Source organism: Schistocerca americana, chromosome 3, assembly GCF_021461395.2.
Source record: "Schistocerca americana isolate TAMUIC-IGC-003095 chromosome 3, iqSchAmer2.1, whole genome shotgun sequence".
Lineage (NCBI taxonomy): Eukaryota > Metazoa > Arthropoda > Insecta > Orthoptera > Acrididae > Schistocerca > Schistocerca americana.
In genome coordinates this window covers 873,779,965-873,801,735 of record NC_060121.1, presented here as the reverse complement: position 1 = coordinate 873,801,735, position 21,771 = coordinate 873,779,965, and the positions used below count along the sequence as shown (strand labels likewise).

Below are 21,771 nucleotides of genomic sequence, written 5' to 3'. Positions count from 1 at the left end.
ATTATCTAGACTTGTTACTCCGCCTTGGATAATCATATACACTTTGTCTTGCTGTTCAAACCACGGTCTTTCTAATGAACGCAGTTTGAAAAGTTTTATATAACATAGTTTTTTGCAAAACCAGTTCGAAAATACCGCAGTAGCGGCCTTATTACAAAATCTTCAACTTTGCAATTAATTTATTCGGTATTTGAAAGTGGTACATTAATGACACTTTATATTCGGTACATTGTGTCGTTACGTTACTACAAGCCAAGTTTCGCATTCGTCATATCTTTAGTCCCTGAGATATAAGAAACAAAATGTTGACATTTTTCGGGCGATTTAGCTTAAAATTTTATGTCCGAATACGGCTCGTCAAACCCTTTTCACTATTATTCTGAAGCGAACGCCTAAAGTTGTACAAGATGGCGAAAATTTCATTTCTTTTAACAGACTATTGCCCGAGATTTAACAGCTCAAAGTCACCAGAAATTCACGCTCGCTCTGTGCAAAGTCGTGCATGGAGAGAAACAAATGACTACATCTCAGCCAGTATTTCTTCGACGAACGTTAAGCTGTATCAGTGTTCGTTGTGGACATTTGCCAATGTTCTCATAAAATTTCATCGAGATCTGAGTTGGCCGAGCAGGGAACCCTCGATGAGTTGACATAGAATGGCTCTCTCTGATGACAGCTATTCTGTTTCTCAGTAGACTGAGGTGTGCCACAACTTCTCTGTAACGCTACAAACGATAACGGTATAGACTGCCACTGGTCCTAAGTGTTGGTCCACATGTTAGCGTCTGACAAGCAGGGACCACACCCTGACGAATAGCGATTGCGACGAGCTTCTTCACACTAGTCGGGCCCACTCGAAAGTGACACCTGTCAAACAAGGTTAAAGGTCTTGGCATAGAACTCGTTTTGAACCATATAAGATTTTATAACATAAATTAAATTTTAGTTATAAAACTTATTCCCAAGAAACTGATGGAATGATTTTGATTCACCACAGATATGGCAGAGGAGAAAAAGTCATTGCTAACAGGGCAATGATCAAGTGGTAGAAGGCCTGTGTTAAGAACACAGTAAATTTCCGTGAGCATTTTTGCAATTGCAATTTCTGCTTAGTCTTTGGCAAGAGATTGAAAAGGATCATGGCTTTTTATTATTGTGAATGTTGAGAAACACAGTGATAAGCATACGTGCCTACGAAACTTTGATGATATGTCTTTGATAGTCCCTTGTTCACAGCAAATTTAATTTTAACAATGTAAAAATTTTGTGACCGGTTTCATTCACTTGACAAAAAGCAAATAATGTTCTATACCTGTGATTGGAAGCCACACGCACATTTAATTGACTGTTATCTGTCCATTTCACTTAGGAAGAGCTTATCTCCTTAAGTTTATTTGGAGTGGAAACGAGAAACAAACCAAAACAAAAATGCACCTCCATGTTACGGCCTAGAGGCCCACGCAATTGCACCCTCTAACACAAGGCATTATTGGATGCGATACAGAAGGACATGGGCTCAGCATACTGCGCTCCCGACCATTGTCAGCTTTCTAGGCCTTGGAGCCACTACTTATCAATCGAGAACCTCTTCAGCTGGACTCGAGGAATGAGTGAACCCCTTTCCAAAGACTCCCACTAAGGAAATGTGACTTGCAGCACCATGTATGAAATCTGGGCCCTTTGCATGACTGTCAGACATGCTGCACACTCAGCTACAGAGAAGGTCTTAGTGTATCTTGAATGGATGCAAATCACAAATTCTTTGCTTTCTTGGAAAATGTTTTGCTAAACAAAATTTATTTGATTTTGAGTGGTTTGATGATTCCAGCTGGTCTGAGGCAGATGCTACATCACATTTGAATTCAGTCCTTTTTAGGTAACGGAAGTGTAGTTACATACACCAATTGACAAGGGTTACTTTCGAATGGCTCTGGAGTAGTGTGCCAGAGAGCATCGATTGGGTGATCAAAATGAAAAACAGCCACCGAGGGTGCACACATCTCGTGGCTAACCCATCACGTCTTGTCACTTTGCAGAGGGCGTGATCCCATTCAAGGCGACATGCGAGGGCCAGCTGACACGGCCACAGCACCCCAACCGCTACGTCACGTTCGACGATGACTCGCAGAGCTCCGAGGGCGGGCAGTCGCCGCCACAACCGCCCCCACAAGGGCCCTCGCTACACGCGGCACACGATGTACTGGAGGCAGCGGCAGCCTCGGCGGGCATCGTGACGGTGGTGACGGCGCCTGCCTCCGCCGCCGCGACCATAACCCTGGCCGACCTGTGCGTGACCAGTCCGCTGTCGTTGGGCTCCACCACGTCAAGCCTCAGCCCGCTCAGCTCGGTGGCGTCACCGGCACCCGCCTCTGCCGCTGCTGTGCCGCCCCCGCCACCTCCTCCACCCCCACCTCCCGCCCCCGCACCCACTGTCGTGGCAGCACTGACACCCCCACAGACTCCGCAGCCGTCACCGGCGCCGTCGCTGGCCTCGGTGCTGTCACAGGCAGCACGCTCCGATGCACCGGGAAAGGACAAGAACCGCAAGAAGTCGAAGAGCAAGACGCAGCCCAAGACGCGGCCCATCAAGTTCCACGAGTACAAGGGCCCGCCCAATGCACACAAAAGTGCTCACGCCAGCTCCTCACCTGTTGAGACCTCCTATGAGCTCCTGCTCCAGCAGCAGCAGCTGTTCCTTCAGTGGCAGCTCGAGTGGCAACACAAGGTATGGACAGTAGAGATCAGGGACAGAGCTAGTGTGAGTCCAGTGTTGAGGGTTGTGTACATTAGGAGTAGAGTTACACTGTAATGTCACTGCTATACTGGCTTCCTTCCTTCCCGCTACAGTGTTGCAAGTACGACTAGTCTGAGAACAGTAGCGTCACTGTCGCTACATATGTGTTGATTCGTTCCCTCTTACTGGAGAGTGCAGCAGTGTAAGAATACCTGTTAGTTAGTACAGAAGTCATACTATATCTCTGATGGGGAAAAATGACTGATTTTCAGGATCAGATGCCATGTATGTAGAGGAGCTAGTGGAAGGTGGGTTACAGAGTTATGAGTGAGCAGGCAGGCAATATGTCTACTCATTAGAGATGAGAAATTAAGTCTGTATACTCACTTTAAACTCCCCTTTGGGTTTTGTGGTGTCACCTCCAAACTTGCCACTTCTTTACACTTGGAGACTGACCTTGCCAGTCTCTTTCTCTGGTCATTTAGCTGAAAACTTGTCACTTGCATCTGTTGTTAAGTACAAGTGGAATTCCAGATTTATAAGGGCTCTAGGATCTTGAGAGAGAGCAAACAAACAAGTGTGCATTGGGATGAGAAGAGGAAAGAAAAAAGTGACCCTAAGTGAATAACCAATCCAGTAGTGACTGTCAGTTTGCGACGGCTGAAGGCTTCATTGCAAGGAACATCACAGTAGTCGATCACTTAACAACATGGGATACTACTCTTTGTTACTTAAATCTTTTCTGAAACTCAAGTTGTCACACAGGGAACATCACTCTACTGTCATTTTCTGCAAAATTTGCTGTAGATGTTTCCTCACATGTGATTGACAATCAGATTATTCACTAGAAACTTGCCATCACTTAATGCCTCCTTTTGTGACACTAAAACATTCACACTAGCCCACTCATAATGATAATCACACTGATCAGAATTACTTCACATGCTGTATTTTCGAAATTATTGTTATTTCTTATTGTAATTTATGCTTTGATGTATGTATAATGTAATTAGTTTTACTGAACAATTTTTATTTTAAATAAAAGTTTGATATTTAACATTTTTTAGTACTTATACTATAAAAATTTCAATACTACCAAGATACTTTTGCTATAATGTTGACATGTACTTATTGAAAATACTGAGCTTAGGCTGATTATAGAAATGTTTGATTTCACCTTTTTATTATTTTACTTGTGTCAGAAACATACATAAAACATAGTTTATGCAAGTTTTGACAGATCAACACAGTTTATATAATTTTTGACCAAAATTTGGTCCCTTTCAGTGCATTTTATGTTGCCTAGGTCTTCTTCTGTGCAGGTAGCTGGAAACAGTCAACACTGAAGCATATGTTGAACAGTCTATTCTTGCCCACAGTCACATTTGGTTTTGTTTTCTTCAATGAATCTCTATTTTGCCAGGTTAGCCCGCGATCTGCCCACTCCTTACCTCTGCCTTTCAAGAACTTCCAGACTGGCCAATTCTTACCATGACCAGGGGGTAAAGATCCTGACAATTTTTCCAACCAGGAGGTGGTTGTTAGGTTTTCTGATGTTCTGAGGAAACTATTCCTTGACCTTAGTCATTGTGGGTAGAGTTGTTGCCCATGCATGGGATGTTTTTTCTCCTGCTCCAGTTTTGTTCATTCCCTATTTGCTGCTATTTCTCTTCGAATAGGAAGTGGTCCAATTCCTGTAAGGTGGTAGAGCAATTCAACTGGAGTTGACTTCAAGCAGCCTGTTATAATTCTGTATGCATCACTTAGGGCAATATCCACCTGTTTGGCATGTGTTGACTGATGCCGAACAGAACAGGCATGCTCTGCAGTGGAGTAGCATAATGCCACTGCAGAAGTTTGGATGGTTTCAGTTTGGCTGTCTCACTGTGACCTGGCCAGTTTTCTCAGTATGTTTTTCCTGGTGGAGACTTTTGATTTGAAAATCATGCAGTGTTTTTTGAATGTTATAAGTCTGTCAAGTGTTATTTGTAGGTATTTTGGAGTGTCACAGTGTTCCAGTTAAATACCTGACCATTCTGTCTTTAACTTGCAGGTGGTTTACCTATTTCTCAGATGGAAAGTACACACTTGTGTCTTTGATGGGTTTGGTTTAAGCTGTGTTATTCTGTAGTATTTTGACAGATCTTCAAGAGCACTCTTTAGGGTGATTTCTGTTGAATTGAAGCTTGTGCTTTTGGTTTCCAGAGGAAGATCATCATCGTACAAGAAGCTCCTGCACTTGGGGACTACAAGTTGGTCATTAATATATATATTGAACAGAACTGGGGCCAACACACTTCCCTTGGGAAAGGCCATTTGTCTGTAGCCTCCATCAGCTGCACTATCCTTGAAGGTCAACAAAATATCTTCAGTTTTGCAGAAGATTGGTGATGAGCCTGGTGAGGCTGAAATCTTTGTTTAATAGTAATTGGTGGTTGATGTTATACACTACTGTCCACAAATACCACTCCTCTCACCTTACAGGTTTCAAAGCCATCTTCTATGAACTGCGTAAGACTGAGTAATTGTCCTGTGCTGCTTTTACCTGGGTAGAATCCAGCTTGCTGAGGTATACACAAGGGATCAATAACATGTGAGAGACAGTTTAAAATCTTTCTGCCTAGCAGTTTGTAAAGGTGATGCAGTAGTGCTATTGGTTTAAAATTCTTTGGACTCTTTCGTTTTTTAACAGGTTTCAGTAAAGCAATTACTCAGCTCTTTCGCCATATCTCTGGAATTTGATATCTCTCAGCACACTTGTTAAAGAGTTGGAGAATCAATTCCTTTGTTGCTAATCCAAAATGCTTGATTTGCTCAGTTTGTGCATCATCCAACTAGCTAACTTACCAGTTTTACTCTGTTTGATATGATAGCCTCCTGTAATTCATCCATCATGAATGGGAGTGAAAAGTTGTTCCTATCCTCTTGCTGAGGTTTTTTATCTATGGGTGGGCTTCCCAATTAGCAGTAGCTGGTGTGCTGTTTGGTTGGCAGTGTTATTTTGGTGGGCAGTGGTCTTAGTTGGATCGTGGCACAGGCATCACAGAAGTCTCCAGGCCTTATGACTGTCTCTTTTCAGATCCAGGTGTTCTATTGTTTTTCCTTTTTGACTCTCTTCTAAAGCAAATGAGTTTGTTTCCTGTTTCTATAGTTGTTTCATTGAAAGGGTTTTCTCTAAATAAGGTGCTGTATTCTGTACATAAGGCTGCCTGATCTGATGTGAGACCAGGGATGTAAGATTTTCGACAGCCATGATGGATAGATATTTAGGAACATCTTTTTACAGCTGTAGTGAAGGTGTTGTACTGTTCTGGTGTTGGTTCTATAGAAGACACTTTAGCATCCAGTAAATCTGCAAATCTTGACCAGTCAGAATTTATAAACCTCCTGTGAAATGGTTTTTTTGAGGTCTAACAGCAGCAGATATTTAGCACATTATAGGTCTATATTGGCTAATGCTTTTGGTGGTGAATATGAGGTCAGGATTGTACACTCACCTCCAAGTGCTACTGTTCCATGATGCAGCTAGTTTTGCATCATGGATTAAGGGCAGGTGATTCATTTCCGCCCACTCTTGTACTGCTACCCAATTTTCATCTTCATTATCATAGCCCCAAATGTTACCATGACTATTGAAATCACCAATCGCAGTCTGCACATATTTATTTTGGAAATTTCTTGGTTTGTTAACTGTGAATTCTTCACCAGGTGGTTTGTAGAGAGACGGAATGGTGCAATTACCTGTTTATGTAGTAAGGATTTCAATGTTATTTTCCTCTGTGAGTGCTGTGGATGGAATTTGGATGTCTGAATGAACAAAGATAGTGCTTCCGTATTCTTAGTGTGCTCTTTCGATAGCAAGGTGCATTCCATTTATATTTGGTCTACGCTTGTCACAGCTCCTGTGTGTTTCTTGTATGCACAGTACATGATGCTGGTGCTGTCTGCAAAGTTCTTGTAGCAGTTCTTCCTTGTCTGATGTTATACCTTCTATGCTGATTGAGATAATGCTTAGCTGTGGCCCTGAACAGGACTTTTGTATGGATGTTTCCGGTGTGAAAGGATCTGCTGTCATTTCTAGGCACTCGGGGTACACCTGACTGCTTTTCTCAATGACTATCTTTGGGGAGGTTCCTTTCATGCTTTCACTTAATATCCAATAATTTGGAATTTATTTTATTGCAAAGATTTTGTTGTTTACATAACAATGTAATAATGTATGTTTAACTATAACTGTTCCAGTGTGTTGGGTTTCAGGTAGTCATATGATGATTTGCTACTTAATGAATAAATACCAGTAAAAGGCATGGGTTATCAAACATTTAAGTTATTACTGGTACTTATGAGGTCCTTAATTGCAACCTGTGATATTTATTGCAATCATTAAATTTGAGCAGTAATTGACACTATGATAGGTCAGAACATTAAATGATTATAAGCGAAATATGTTTCTTGGGTGTTTTCATCTGTGTCCATTCTTCTTGCTATCATAATTTTAATACTTGGCTCTTAATACTAATCTGCCTCCATAGCTGAGTGGTCAGCACAGATGGCTGCCACGAGGAGTACCGGGCTATGATTCTCGGTACTGCCAGCAGTTTTTACTTGGTGTGATGACTGGACTGGGGTCCACTCAGCCTCGTGGTAGTAGTTAAGGAGCTATTTGATTGAGAAGTGGCCTCTAAGGTCTGCAAAGCTGGCAATGGCTGGGAGAGCAGTGTGCTGACACCATGCCCCTCAGTACCTTGTCTGAATGATGCCGTTGGCCGAAGATGACACGGCAGTTGGTCGCTCCTGATTGGCCCATCTGTGGCAAGGGCAGCAGAGCTTCACTTTGCTCTTTTAAATTGATTCTAACAAGTGAATTAACTTCTCAGTGTAGCCTTAAAACCAAACATAGTCACAGTAGTTTTCAATTGGACTTGTGCCTATTTAAAGAAGTATTTGGAATCTGATTGAGAAATAAAATCTGTGGTGCCATTAATGCCCTTAACTAGTGAGCAGTTGTGGCATTAATGTCTGATAAAGCGAGTACAATTCAAGTAGCAGAACTGAGCCTGCCACTTTCTGAATGCTCCACCATTTGCAAACAGTACCCACAGATCATCCTGCCGGCCTCTCACAAGTCGTCGTCAGACGGTGGCCCGACACAAATGGTGGCGGTGGCCTCGCCCTCACCCTCACCATCACAGGCCGCCCCCACGAGTCCGCCACCCCCTGCGGTGCAAGCATTGACACCTGCACCGTCCGACTCCGGCAGCATCATGCGCTCCCTGTCCAGGCTCGACGATTGGAAGGGTGAGTCTGCAGTGCCTATATATCTCTCATTAGCGGGTTCCACTAATGGTTTTGAACAGAATGTAATTTTTTGAAAGTATTTTGCAAAAAAATCTTGAAGGAGTGAGTAAAAATCTGGAAATTATTAGATTTTCAGATATACATACATACTACTAATTTATTTGGTCAAAATACTAAATTGATAATGTTATTAGTCACACAACAAACATCGTCACAAATAATGCAAATTATGAATTGAGGGTAATGGAGACCTAAGATATGTACAAACTGCACATTTAACGTTCTCGCCCTGTCCTGTCCTTTATGAGCAGTAAGTATTGTACTAATTTACTGTTTACTTTGCAATCATAGGAAATATTACAGCTTCACTTATCAAAGGCATACCTGCAACTGTAACATAGAACAAAACACAATATGGCTGAAGTGTAAAAGCCTTACGTTGTTCATGGATCAGCATCCTCTGCAAGTTTCTTATAAAATAAATGCTAGAACTAGAAGCTTGACACAGCTTAATATTTTGAATGTACAAAGTGCAAAGCCTACAGACCTCAAATCTGTACAGTAATTGAAAGAACGCAAGAGTGATTTGTCCAATATTTTACAAGAAAGTGCCACCTATGGTTGGGTGATTAGTTTAAAAATCAAAATTGAAAGGCCTGTTACATAAGATGAAAGTCTCAGACATTTGCTGACACTAAAGAATGTAGATATGAATGTAGATGTAGGTAGCAGAGCAACTTGTCAAAAATAGAGACTGTAACAGAAAAATCAGGACTGATGATAATTAGAGATGGGCAATATCATGCATTTCTTGATACCAGTTCACTGCTTACTGGTCCTTTTTGGGACAAATTTACTTTTATTTATTCCCTGTGCTCTTTTTTATGTATTTATATACTGCTGTATGGGTTTTATAAAACTCACGATACAAAACTAGAAGTACAGCACCATATAACAAAAGCATAACCAGGACCCAGAACTGTGGGTCAGGGGAGACTTACCGTACGGGATGAGAAGGAAAGACTCCTTGCTTCGTTCTCTTTCCTTCTCACCCCATATGGTAAGTCTCCCCTGCCCCATGGTTCTGGGTGACTTTCCCAAAATCTACCCGTTTTCCTAGACCTCTCCAATCCTTTTCCTTCACCCTTCTTCCTTCCCCTTCAACCCTTTTGCTTGAAGAAGGAGCCACTAGCTCCGAAAGCTTGCCAATCACAACAATCTTTTATGTGTGTGTTCAGCCATGTCGCAGGGTGAGTAGATTTTTTTATCTATCCAGTTAAATAATATAATCTGAATATTGTATAATACTCCATTTACAGTACCATAGGTACTTTCTATACAAAGAAACATGAATTTTGGAAATCATTGTTGATGAACACCTGTCAAAATGGATGATATCTGTAAGAAAATCAGGTCTCAGTCTTCCTAAAACATGATACCTTAAGGCTTAAGGCAAACATATTTCTGATTGATAAGTACAAATCTGCAGTAGATTTACATTGACATGACTACTCTGCAAGTCACAGTTAAGTGCCTGGTAGAGGATTCATCGAACCACCTTCAAGCTATTTCTGTACAGCCCACAGGAAATAAATCTTCCTGTGCAAGCTCTGATTTCTCTTTATTAAAATAATATACAATATCAATATCCATTCCACTATATAAAGACAAGTCATTGTTTAATGTTGTCAAGTTAGTGATAAATTTATTTCAAATTTTTACATGACATAATAACAAATGTTTGTGTGGACATATAGGCTACATTTAAAAAAAAAATGTATGATATTTAAATAAGTATCTGCTATATTAAGGGGGAACATCAAAAAGCTCTTGGCCAATTTACTTTAAATATTTACACAATAGTTCAATAAACATTCAGACAGTCATAGGCTGTATATTATTTTAATATATATGGTATATAAAAATACAGACAATACATACAAAGGTGAAATGTTTTTGCAAACTTTTCAAAAAGTTCATGACCAATTTAGTTCAGATTTGTATACTATACTCTAGTAGACATCCAGACAGACATAAGCTACATGTTATTTTAATAAATGGTATATAAAAATACATATAGTGTATATAAAGGGAAACATTGTTAGCAAAAATCTCGAAAAGTTCTTAACCAGTTTATTTAAAATTTGTGCGTGATACCTAATAAGCATTGGACAAAGATGAGCTGTATATTTTTTAATATATATTGTAAATAAATGTGGGTTTACACACACACACACACACACACACACACACACACACACACACACACACACACACACACAAGTATGTGATTTCGCTTTCCATCTCACAGACAGTTTTTTCTACGATAGGAGGGCATTTGATCTGTTAGACAAATTATTTCTTCCTTATATATTCTTCCTCCTTATACAGTTTAAAACAAAAATTGTATATACAGCTATGTCTTTTTCTTTTCTTCCTCACATTCAGTTTAACAGAAAACAAGGTAATTGTATTTATGCATTATCAGCTTGTAACTAGAATATTACTGCAGAAAGTGAATCATCCGAAACTTTATAATCCTATCCATTTGCAGATTAAAAATATGTGAAATACTGTCACAGATGCTCCTGTCCTTGCAGACCCAGCAGCTGGGGAGGCCTCTCTCATAACAGATGCACCAATGATCCCAACCGACTTTAAGTGACTGCAGTTACCTGTTGAGGTTTTGTTCACAGTAACAATAAACGAGGCTCGCAGTGGGAATGAGAGGGGTAGAAGGTAGACAGAGCAGGGAGGGGCGGGGGGGGGGGCGAATGGACATAGAGAGGGGGAAGGAGAAGATAGACAGAGAAAAGAGCGAGGAGGATGTGGGTGGAGAGAGTGGTGAAGAGGGGATGACCAAAGAAGGAGGTGATCGACAAAGAGAGGGGGAGGAGGGACGGACAGAGAGAGGCGAGAGAAGGAGATTAGGGCGTACATCGAATTCCCATCCGTATTTAGCAGTTGTGAAACATTGACGGGATCACTAGAAAAATATAAAATAATTAAAACGTGATGATCATTTCTCCTTATCTGATTAATGTATCGAGATCTGAAGTGGATACCAGTGGTCTATACAGAAAGGACTGCGGAAAAGGAAGTAAGAGTGGTAGCTGGGGTAAGCAAGAGAGAGCCTTGTAAGAGATATTTTCAGAAAATATAAAATTAATCCAGAATAATGCAATGAACAGTAATGTGTGTAACTAAAAGTCTCAGGGAGGGAAAATTTTTTCTCAAAGTTACAAGTAATAAAAAGGCTGCAGATTGCAGTCCACGTGTGACTGGGACAATTTTTTACAATTGACTACAATATGATTTTAAGATAGTTAATGTAAATATTGTAAAGAATAAACTGAATATGCCTGTCAGTAGAGAAATGCTTCTATTTGATAGAAGTTTTAAATTTTAGTGTCCCCCTTTAAAACTGGTAGTGTGTGTAAATCATCAGCGCATTTTGGTAACAGAAAATGATAATTTTTGATGCTCAGGTTTTATATCAATGTATGCATTTATCCTTTACTAGTAAGAGAAGTACAATTAGTACAGTTTCATATTTCATCATATATGTAAACTAAAACTATGACAGTGTCTAAAAATTAGTTGTTAAAGAGGCAGCAAATAAACAAGTAAATAAATAAAAGAAATAGATCTCAAAACAAAATTCCCAACATGTAGTCAGGTCCACTGGCAAAAGGAAAACACAATGTTTCTATCTTTATAAATCTTTGTTATGACTTCAAGAGGAGGAAAGGTGAGTCAGGTTTCAAGAGGAAGGATCTGTGACTCAGCTAGCTGTGTCCCTATGTGAGAGGCAGTGCACAGACAGTCCCACTTCCTGTGCATCTTTCACAGAGTGGCAAAAGAAAGGGGGAAGAGATAGGGTAGGCTCTGCCGCAAGGTGCAAGGTGATTTTCGGAGTGCAGCTTAGATGCACAGGAGTGACTGTCCTTCCCCTTAGCTGAGCAGTTGGGGCGCCTGGCTGCCATACGCAGGACCAGGGTTCAGATTCTGGTACTGCCAGTGATTTTCCTCTGGTGGAAGGACTGGAACAGGGTGCACTCAGCCTCATGGGGCCAGCTGAGGAACTGCCTGACTGAATAGTGGCTCCAGGTCACGAAAACTGACAGCAGCCGGGAGAGTGCCTCTGTGCTACATCCAACGGTGCCACTGCCGGAAAACAACACGGCGGGGTCGGTCTTTGCTGGTGGGTGTGCCAGGACTTGTGGCAGAGCTTATGTTACAAAAGTAACCAGGTTACTTGTGAAAGGCTGAGTGACAGGTTGTGGGCATTCTGTAAGCTGATATTTCAATGTTACACACTGATACTATGAGGGATTTTGCAGCTGGTGCTCTCTTCTGGTAGAACACCAAGTGTGAGGGGCTATGATTGATGTATAAAATTACCCGCTGGTGTGTTTTGGCCCCACCATTGGGGGACATATTCAGAGATGAAACACTGGCAATACATTTTATACACTGTCACATATATTATACTTATTAAATTTTAAGTAAAGTCTTTCAAAACATTAGAAAATGCTGCCCACTGGATTTGATAAGGGTCAGTGTGCCACCCAGCAATCAGGATATGGCTTTTAGGCAGATTCCCACACTTCACTAGGTGAATGTTGCAGTCCCACATCAGCTACATGGTTTGCAAACATTTAGATAGCTTTCACTCATTTTCTCCTGGAGAAATTCTATGCAGACAGTTGGGCTACACATATTTTACCCCAGGGGGGTAACGGGTTCCACCAGGAAGGGCATCTGGCCACTCCTTCAGTCAACCGTGCCAAATCCGTACATAACCATCCTGACCCTGTGCTGATGCGAGAGAAAGGCATAAGAAAAAGATGATGATATCACCTTTGTACCCATCCTCATTTACCAGATTCAGTGCCTTGTTACCAAAAACACTAGATGTACACTGTGTTCACAGATAAACAAATATCTTTGCCAAATTTGAATGAAAGATGCCACCCCTTCCTTCCCTCTCCCCAAGCAAAAACCTACAGTAATATTCCATGTATGGACTTTTGCCTGCTTGTTACAATGTGAAGTAACATTACAGTTTTTCTTAAGCACTGACAAATTGGTAACTATCTACACCCATTCTGGAAAATGAATAGAATGCAATCATAACTCAGCACTCAGACATTTACTGGTTATATGAAAAGAGAGAGAGAGAGAGAGAGAGAGAGAGAGAGAGAGAGAGAGAGAGAGAGAGAGAGAGAGATTACAAATGGAAAAAAATCACTAAATTCCTGTGTTATCATACTAATATGAATGTAGCACATTACTTGTGTCTCATGTAAATGCTCGCACTTGATCCTGCTTTGATATGCTTATCTTTAGATGTGTCATTCTCTGTTTAGTAACAGCACCATCTCAAATGTTTGGCGGTTCAAGCATGCTACTTTTGTTTCATCTGTTAACATAACGTCTTTATGCACCATTTAGCTCTCTTGAGAGTGCGTGGGAAAACGGGGGGAGTTGGAGTGGGAGAGAGAGAGAGAGAGAGAGAGAGAGAGAGAGAGAGAGAGAGAGAGAGAGAGAGAGAGAGAGAGAAAGAGAAAGATACGTAAATATATGTAAGTTATGATTTCTCAGGTAATTCTCGTATCCTCAAACTGGGCAAGAACCACGAAGAAACTGGTGGGCACATGCTGCATTATGTTTTTAGTGTACTGTTTATTTATAGTGGTTAATGATACTTGTTAAATTGCATTGTGTGACCAATTAGTAGCATATACCCATAAAATTACAGGTTTAATGACAATAGTCATAAAGTTGTACACTTAATGGCTGTAGTTTCACCATAAATAGGGAATAGTTAATTAAGTATTCACAGTGTCTGTGACTGAAATGAATTTTTGATCTGGTTGAGTTGTTACTCCCAAAGTGTGGAATACAGAGCAGTCTGTAAACTGCCACATTGAGAATAGTATGGTGTAGGGTAATGGTACTTTCCAACTCTGACATTGTACCAGACATTCAGTATCGCATACATCCAATGAGAATAATGTAGAGTACGTTAACTGTAAGCTGTCTCACAGCTTCCTGGTCCTGAATTGGTGAACGTCAACAGAAGTCACAAGGCTTCAGCCAGTGGTAATTTGTTTCTGGTTCCAGTTAACATTACTCAAGTATAGCTAACAATTCACAGGAAGTTGTACCATTTTATTGTGGTGTTGAAGTTGTTTTGCTGTCACAATGTTGTGAACCTTTGCAGAACACTACAGAAAAAGAGCACCTGATCTTTTTTCTGTTGTTTCCTTGTACAGCACAGGGTCAATTCCAACACTAGCTAAGCACAAACATGGCTGAATTATATCTTCCGACATTTGTCCCAAATTCCCACATGAATATCCCTGTGTGCTGCACATCTTAATCCCAATAGTAGGTATGTGTTTGACCCATGAAGACTTGCCGAGACTTGATGCAGTTTCAAACTGTAGAGAAATTGTAATAGAGTGAGAAGAATATGGCCACACTATACTGTCGGTGAATTCATATCACAATGCACAAGAAACACCAATTTCTGCACTGGAAGTGAGGAAAAAATAGCAAAATACACTATGTGATCAAAAGAATCTGGACACTCACAAAACCGTACATTTTTGATATTAGGTGCATTGTGTTGCCACCTACTGCCAGGTACTCCATATCAGTGACCTCAGTAGTCATTAGACATCGTGAGAGAGCAGAATGAGGCGCTCCGCAGAACTCACGGACTTTGAACGTGGTCAGGTCACTGTGTCATACTTCTGTACGCGAGATTTCCACACTCCTAAACATCCCTAGGTCCACTGTTTCTGACGTGGTAGTGAAGTGAAAACATGAAGTGACACGTGCAGCACAAAAGCGTACAGGCCGACCTCATGTGTTGACTGACAGAGACCGCTGACAGTTGAAGAGGGTCATAATGTGTAATAGGCAGACATATACCCAGACCATCACACAGGAATTCCAGACTGCATAGGATTCCACTGCAAGTACTATGACAGTTAGGTGGGAGGTGAGATAACTTGGATTTCATGGTCAAGGAGCTGCTCATAAGCCACACATCATGCCGGTAAATGCACACCTTGTGTGGTGTAAGGAGTGTTAACATTCGACGATTGAACAGTGGAAAAATGTTGTGTGGAGAGACAAATCACAGTACACAGTGTGGCGATCCGGTGGCAGGATGTGGGTATGGCGAATGCCTGGCGAACATCATCTGCCAGCGTCTAGTGCCAGCAGTAAAATCTGGAGGTGACGGTGTTATGGTGTGGTTGTGTTTTTCATGGAGGGGACTTACATGCCTTGTTGTTTTGCATGGCACTATCACAGCACAGGCCTACAATGATGTTTTAAGCACCTTCTTAATTCCCACTGTTGAAGAGCAATTCAGGGATGGCGATTGCATCTTTCAACACGATCGAGCACCTGTTCATAACGCACGGCCTGTGGCGGAGTGGTTACATGACAATAACATCCCTGTAATGGACTGGCCTGCACAGAGTCGTGACCTGAATCCTATAGAACACCTTTGGAATGTTTTGGAACGCCGACTCATCCCAGGCCTCACCGACCGACATCGATACCTCTCCTCAGTGCAGCACTCCATGAAGAATGGGCAGCCATTCCCCAAGAAACCTTCCAGCACCTGATTGAATGTGTGCTGCGAAAGTGGAAGCTGTCATCAAGGCTAAGGGTGGGCCAACACCATACTGAATTCCAGGGTGCTACTACGAACTTGTAAGTAATTTTCAGCCAGGTGTCTGGATACTTTTGATCACTTAGTGTACAAAGGTCAAAAAGGTGTTTGACCCTCTTAAACTGTGTGGGGTGCAACCCAGTGCAGCATCCAATTATAGAGTTATGAATTGTGTAACCTGCTGTCGTGTCTACACAATAATGCGCCAAACCAGGGAGACAAAGATAATTTTTGTTGAGTCTAGGTTGTCAAGACATGGTTCTACTGACCAATGTGATGGTTGTTTTTGAAGTTTTTCTGTGCCCATATTCGTTTTAACAATATAAAAAGATATGCTGTAATACAGTAATGAAATTGCTTACCTGTAAAGTACAGCAATAATCTATCTCCAATCAAACTATCAATCATTTTAGATATAACAAACTTTGAGTATAGCCAGTTAAATTTATTTCTGGGGCACAAGACATTCTCAAATTCATCTGATCTCTTGTATCAGAAATGGCACTTTCAGAATCTTACCCTCTATTGGATAAATTTCTGAGAACACCCGTGAAGTAGAGTGAGGCAGCTTTGTTACATATTCCCCATATTCTTCAGTTTGCACATTGAGGAAGCTACAAAGGATACTGAAAATAAATCTGGAAAATGAATTAAAGTTGATGGTTAAGAAATAAAAATTTTAAGATATGCCAACAACATTGTGATTGTGGCAGAGGCAGCAAAGACCTTGGAAGGGCAATTGAACATAATGAACATTGTCTTAAGAATCGTTGTAAGATGAATTAGCTAAATCTAACAAAAGAATAATGGAGTGTAGTGGTGGAACTGAGTAATGTGATGCTAAGGAAATGGAATTACAAAATGAGATGCTGAAAATGGTAGATGTGTTTTGCTATCTAGACAGCAAAATACCTGATGGTGTGTGATGTTTACATGCTATAAAAATATAGACTAGCAATAATAAGAAAGTATTTGCCTGGAGTGTAGCTTTATGTGGAAGTGAAATGTGGAGACTAAACAGTACACAGCAAAAGAGAACAGAAGCTTTTGATATCTGTGAATGCTGAAGATTAGAGGGCGAGATCAAGTCACTAATGGTGGTGGTGGTGGTGGTGGTGGTGGTGGTGGTGGTTAGTGTTTAACGTCCCGTCGACAACGAGGTCATTAGAGACGGAGCGCAAGCTCGGGTTAGGGAAGGAAATCGGCCGTGCCCTTTCAAAGGAACCATCTCGGCATTCGCCTGAAACAATTTAGGGAAATCACGGAAAACCTAAATCAGGATGGCCGGAGACGGGATTGAACCGTCGTCCTCCCGAATGCGAGTCCAGTGTTCAAGTCACTAATGACTGGATACAGTTATGTCACTATTTGCCCAGGATGGGCAAACTATAACAGTTCATTTGTTTGAGGCTATCTATTGTCCAATAAATTATACAAAAACTTGGGTATAATAATTTCGAATGACTAGCACACTGCAGTTACTTACCTTATCTAGCCAATAAGCGGTTTCCTTGGGTTTGGACTCTCCACAATCGCCCCAGCTGTAACACGTAATCAACTGATATTCAAGATGCTATCTTACAGATTATATCTTAGCAGATATTCATTTGAATGTTATACTGAACAGTAAATGTTTAACAAAGTGAAAGTAACATCTGGTGTGCCCCAGGGAAGCACAATAATACCTCTGATGTCCTCAATATAAGTAAATAATTTATTTTATCTAGCAAGCAGCACTGTCAGTTTGCTTACAAAAGACGGTGTTGTCTGCAGGAAAGTATTGCTTTCATGATCATAAGAATGTGCTAAGGGACTTATGTGAAACTTCCATATTGTTTGATGAAAAGGACTTGTGTGAAACTTCCTCATTGTGTGATGAATAACAGCTGTCTTTAAATGCGGATTAATTTAAGATGATGACTATAATATAGACTGAGTATCCAGTACTCTTCAATTACAAGATGAGTGGAGAACACCTGGAGTAATGTACATCATTTAAATATTTAGGGGCTATACTAAGATGCAACATGAAATGGGATGATGAAAGCAAGACTTGGATTTATTGGAAGGGTTCTGAGGAAGTGTGGTGCTTTTGGAATGGAAATCACGTAAAAATACTAATGTAACCATTTCTAGTGTGTTACTCCAGTGTTTGGCGTCGTCATTAAGTAGTCGTGACATGAAACATCAAACAAATTCAGTTATGTGATTCTAGGATTGTGTGAGGTTAATGTAGCTCATACAGAAGTGTAACAGAGATGTCTGATAAATTTATAAAATTGTATTTGAGGATGATTGTGCATCAATTGGCTGTCTCGGCCTTATGTCTCATATAGGGTACATAAAAATATGGTACGGGAGATTAGGCCACGTACAGATGCATATAGACCATAATTTTTCCCCACACTGATTACTCAAATGACAAAAATTGCTAATATTGAGACAATGTACCCTCCACAGGGCACTGAACGATATATGTGTAAATGTAAATTAAGTAACAGTGTGATGATGAAATGAAACACATGGTGCATGAGTAAGCAATCATTTCTAATCCAGGCATTAGTAAAGTTTTGGCTCAGTGCATAGATTGCAATTTAGATTATTTTGGGAAGAAATATTGCGCAATGCTGTTTGAGATGTGTTCTTTCCCCATATTGTGTACTCGTCAAGTCATGGTGCTGCTGTTCATTAAACAGGATATGGCCTGCATTACACTGCATATCTAACCCTTGCATTTCAAACAATGTAGGAAAAGATAGATTGCTACTTACCATAAAGAAGACACGTCAAGTTGCAGACAGGCACTAATAAAATACACTCACATGTAGCTTTTGGCCCAGCCTTCATCAGTAAAAGACACACACACACACACACACACACACACACACACACACACACACACACACACCTATGCCAACTCCAGCATCTCAGGCTGGAATGCAACATCATGTCGAATGCAATCAGCAGTCTGGAGGGGGTGGGGAAGGGGAATTGATAATAGTGTATGGGTGGCAGAGTGTGCAGGGACTAGACTGCCAAGAGGTGCAGTGTCAGAAGGTTTTGGGACAGGGATGTGGGGAAAAAAGGAACAAAAAAGGAGAGGAGCTGGCAAAGACAGGCAGACAAGTTGGCGGAGAACTGCAAATAAACAGGGTGGGAGACAAGAATGGGGAGGAGGTGACAGGACAGAGGGGGTGAAAACTGTTGGGTGGAGGGTGTGGGGACAGTATGTTACTGTAGGTTGAGGCTGGGATAATCACAGGAATGGAGAATGTGTTGTAAGGATAACTTGCATCTGTGCAGTTCAGAAAAGCTGGTGGTGGAGGGGAGCATCCAGATGGCTTAGGTAGTGAAGCAGTAATTGAAATCAAGGGAACTTCCCCATCGCACCCCCCTCAGATTTAGTTATGAGTTGGCACAGTGGATAGGCCTTGAAAAACTGAACACAGATCAATCTAGAAAACAGGAAGAAGTTGTGTGGAACTATGAAAAAATAAGCAAAATATACAAACTGAGTAGTCCATGTGCAAGATAGGCAACATCAAGGAGAATATGAGCTCAGTAGTGCCGTGGTCCCGTGGTTAGTGTGAGCAGCTGCCGAATGAGAGGTCCTTGGTTCAAGTCTTCCCTCGAGTGAAAAGTTTATTTTCTTTATTTCCGCAAAGTTATGATCTGTCCGTTCGTTCATTGACGTCTCTGATCACTGTAATAAATTTAGTGTCTGTGTTTTGCGACCGCACCGCAAAACCGTGTGATTAGTAGATGAAAGGACCTGCGTCTCCAATGGGAACCGAAAACATTTGATCGCAAGGTCATAGGTCAACCGATTCCTCCACAGGAAATCATGTCTGATATATTCTATATGACACTGGTGACGGCATGTGCTTCACATGACAGTAATATGTTGTTGACCCACCTAACTTGTACACTTGGCGAATGGGTAAAAAGATTCTTCTACCTTGCCCGATTTAGCTTTTCTTGTGGATGTGATAATCACTCCCAAAAAAGTGATGAAAACATAACAGTTTGTCACATAAAGTGAAAATAAAAAAATTAAACTTTTCACTTGAGGGAAGACTTGAACCAAGGACCTCTCGTTCGGCAGCTGCTCACGCTAACCACAGGACCATGGCACTACTGAGCTCACACGCTGCTTGATGTTGCCTATCTTGCACATGGACTACTCTGTTTGTATATTTTGCTTATTTTTTCATAGTTCCACACAACTTCTTCCTGTTTTCTACATTGATCTGTGTTCAGTTTTTCAAGGCCTATCCACTGTGCCATTTTATAACTAAATCTGAGGGGGGTGCGATGGGGAGGTTCCCTTGTCACCTGCATGCTGTGCCACGGGGTGGTCTACTTTGCTCTTGGCCACAATTTGGCAGTGGCCATTCATCCTGGTGGACAGCTGGGTGGTAGTCATACCAATGTAAAAAGATGTTCAATGATTGCAGCATATCTGGTAAATGATACAGCTGCTTTCGCAGGTGGCCTGGCTCCTTATAGGATAGGACAGACCTGCGACAGGACTGGAATATGAAGTTCAGGATGGAGTAGGATGTTGTGGAGGTTGGATGGCTGATTGAACACCATTGTAGGAAGGGTGGGAAGCATCTCGAGCAGGATGTCCCTCTTTTCAGGGTATGATGATAGGTAACAAAAGCCCTGATGAAGGATGTGGTTCAGTTGTTCCTGTCCAGGTTGGCACAGTTTAACAAAGGGGACACTCCTTTGTGGCTGGTTTTTGGGGGTGTTGAGAGGATTGGGCGTGTGAGGGGAAGGGAAATCTGCCTGCAGACTAGATCTGGGGTATAGTGCCTGTATGTGAAGGCCTTGGTGTGTGTGTGTGTGTGTGTGTGTGTGTGTGTGTGTGTGTGTGTGTGTGTGTGTGTGTGTGTGTGTGTGTTTGTTTGTTTTAATTGTGCCTGTTTGCAACTTGATGTTTGTTCTTTACGGTAAGTAACATTCTGTTTTTTCCTACATTGTTAAGTCTTATATTTGATCTGTCAGTGTATTGTCAAAATATAGTAGCTATTTCCTCTCTTACACATGATTTACACCCATCAGTGTGTGTCATGAGTGTGTAAACACACCTGTAACTGAATAAATATTAGCTCTCACTTTGCCATAATCCATTCACAGCTGGCAACCTGGTGTTGTAAAGTACTTGTGAACCTATCCACTCTGCGTGTGTGTTTAATTTTGTTTTTCTCATGTGCCCCGTCCTCCCATTTACTGTCTCTACTAGCACTCTGCACGTTACTAATACAACTCACTCCGTCACTCCAGTGAGCGACCTGAAGGCGGAGCTGAAGCGCCGCAACCTCCCCGTGTCGGGGTCAAAGCCTCAACTGATCGACCGGCTCCGGCCATATGTGGCCGAGCTGTGTGCTTCTCCAGGCCCTGCTCCCAGCTTCGCCGGTGATGAGTCGCAGTCACTTTCGGGTAAGGTGTCTAGTGTCAGGGGATGCAACGGTGGATGGGATGTTTTGTTAGTATGTGCAGGTACTATTTTTTTTGCTAGTAATACATTAGATGAGTTCGTAGCTTATTGTTGAAATTTTAAACCCTGGGAAATATGCGAGCAATGAGTCGAAAGTTATTAAGCGGGGCTCATTTGCTGCAGGTAGCTTTAAGCAGAGCCGTTTTTGCTCGTCATCCCTACCCACCAGTTACTTTGCTTTCTCTTACGAATGTTTCTCAAGAGTTCTGCACGAGTTGTGCCCGACAGTGATGTAAAGGTGGTAACAGGACTAATGAAGTATGATCCAATCACTTGTAAAAACATGAAAAAGATTACACACACATGAATTATCCTGTAAATTTGATCATCAAGATAACCTGCTGCTTGAAAAAGCAAGCCTGTGTATTTGACTTAAGTAACACTATGATGTCATTAATAGAATAAAAACTGAGTGGGGAGACAATGGGGCTCATAAAATGTACTCCTTGACGAACACGTACGAGCATAGTGTCCATATGCAGAGCGCTCGTGTTGCAGATGTAATTATTGAAAATTTGTACAACCTCTGCAAGG

General features: G+C 41.4%; 1 protein-coding gene across 2 annotated transcripts in view; it reads left to right on the top strand.

Annotated features, from left to right (window-relative positions):
- The window catches only part of LOC124607345 (myocardin-related transcription factor A-like), a 131,730-nt gene that overhangs the window by 81,700 nt on the left and 28,259 nt on the right, over positions 1-21,771 (top strand). The window contains exons 5-7 of one of the 2 annotated variants that reach the window (XM_047139650.1): positions 2,037-2,725; positions 7,828-8,032; positions 21,024-21,179. In XM_047139650.1, coding sequence (XP_046995606.1) covers positions 2,037-2,725; positions 7,828-8,032; positions 21,024-21,179 — 1,050 coding nt within the window. The remainder of the gene's footprint in view (positions 1-2,036; positions 2,726-7,827; positions 8,033-21,023; positions 21,180-21,771) is intronic. The other variant, XM_047139651.1, reaches the window with a different exon arrangement.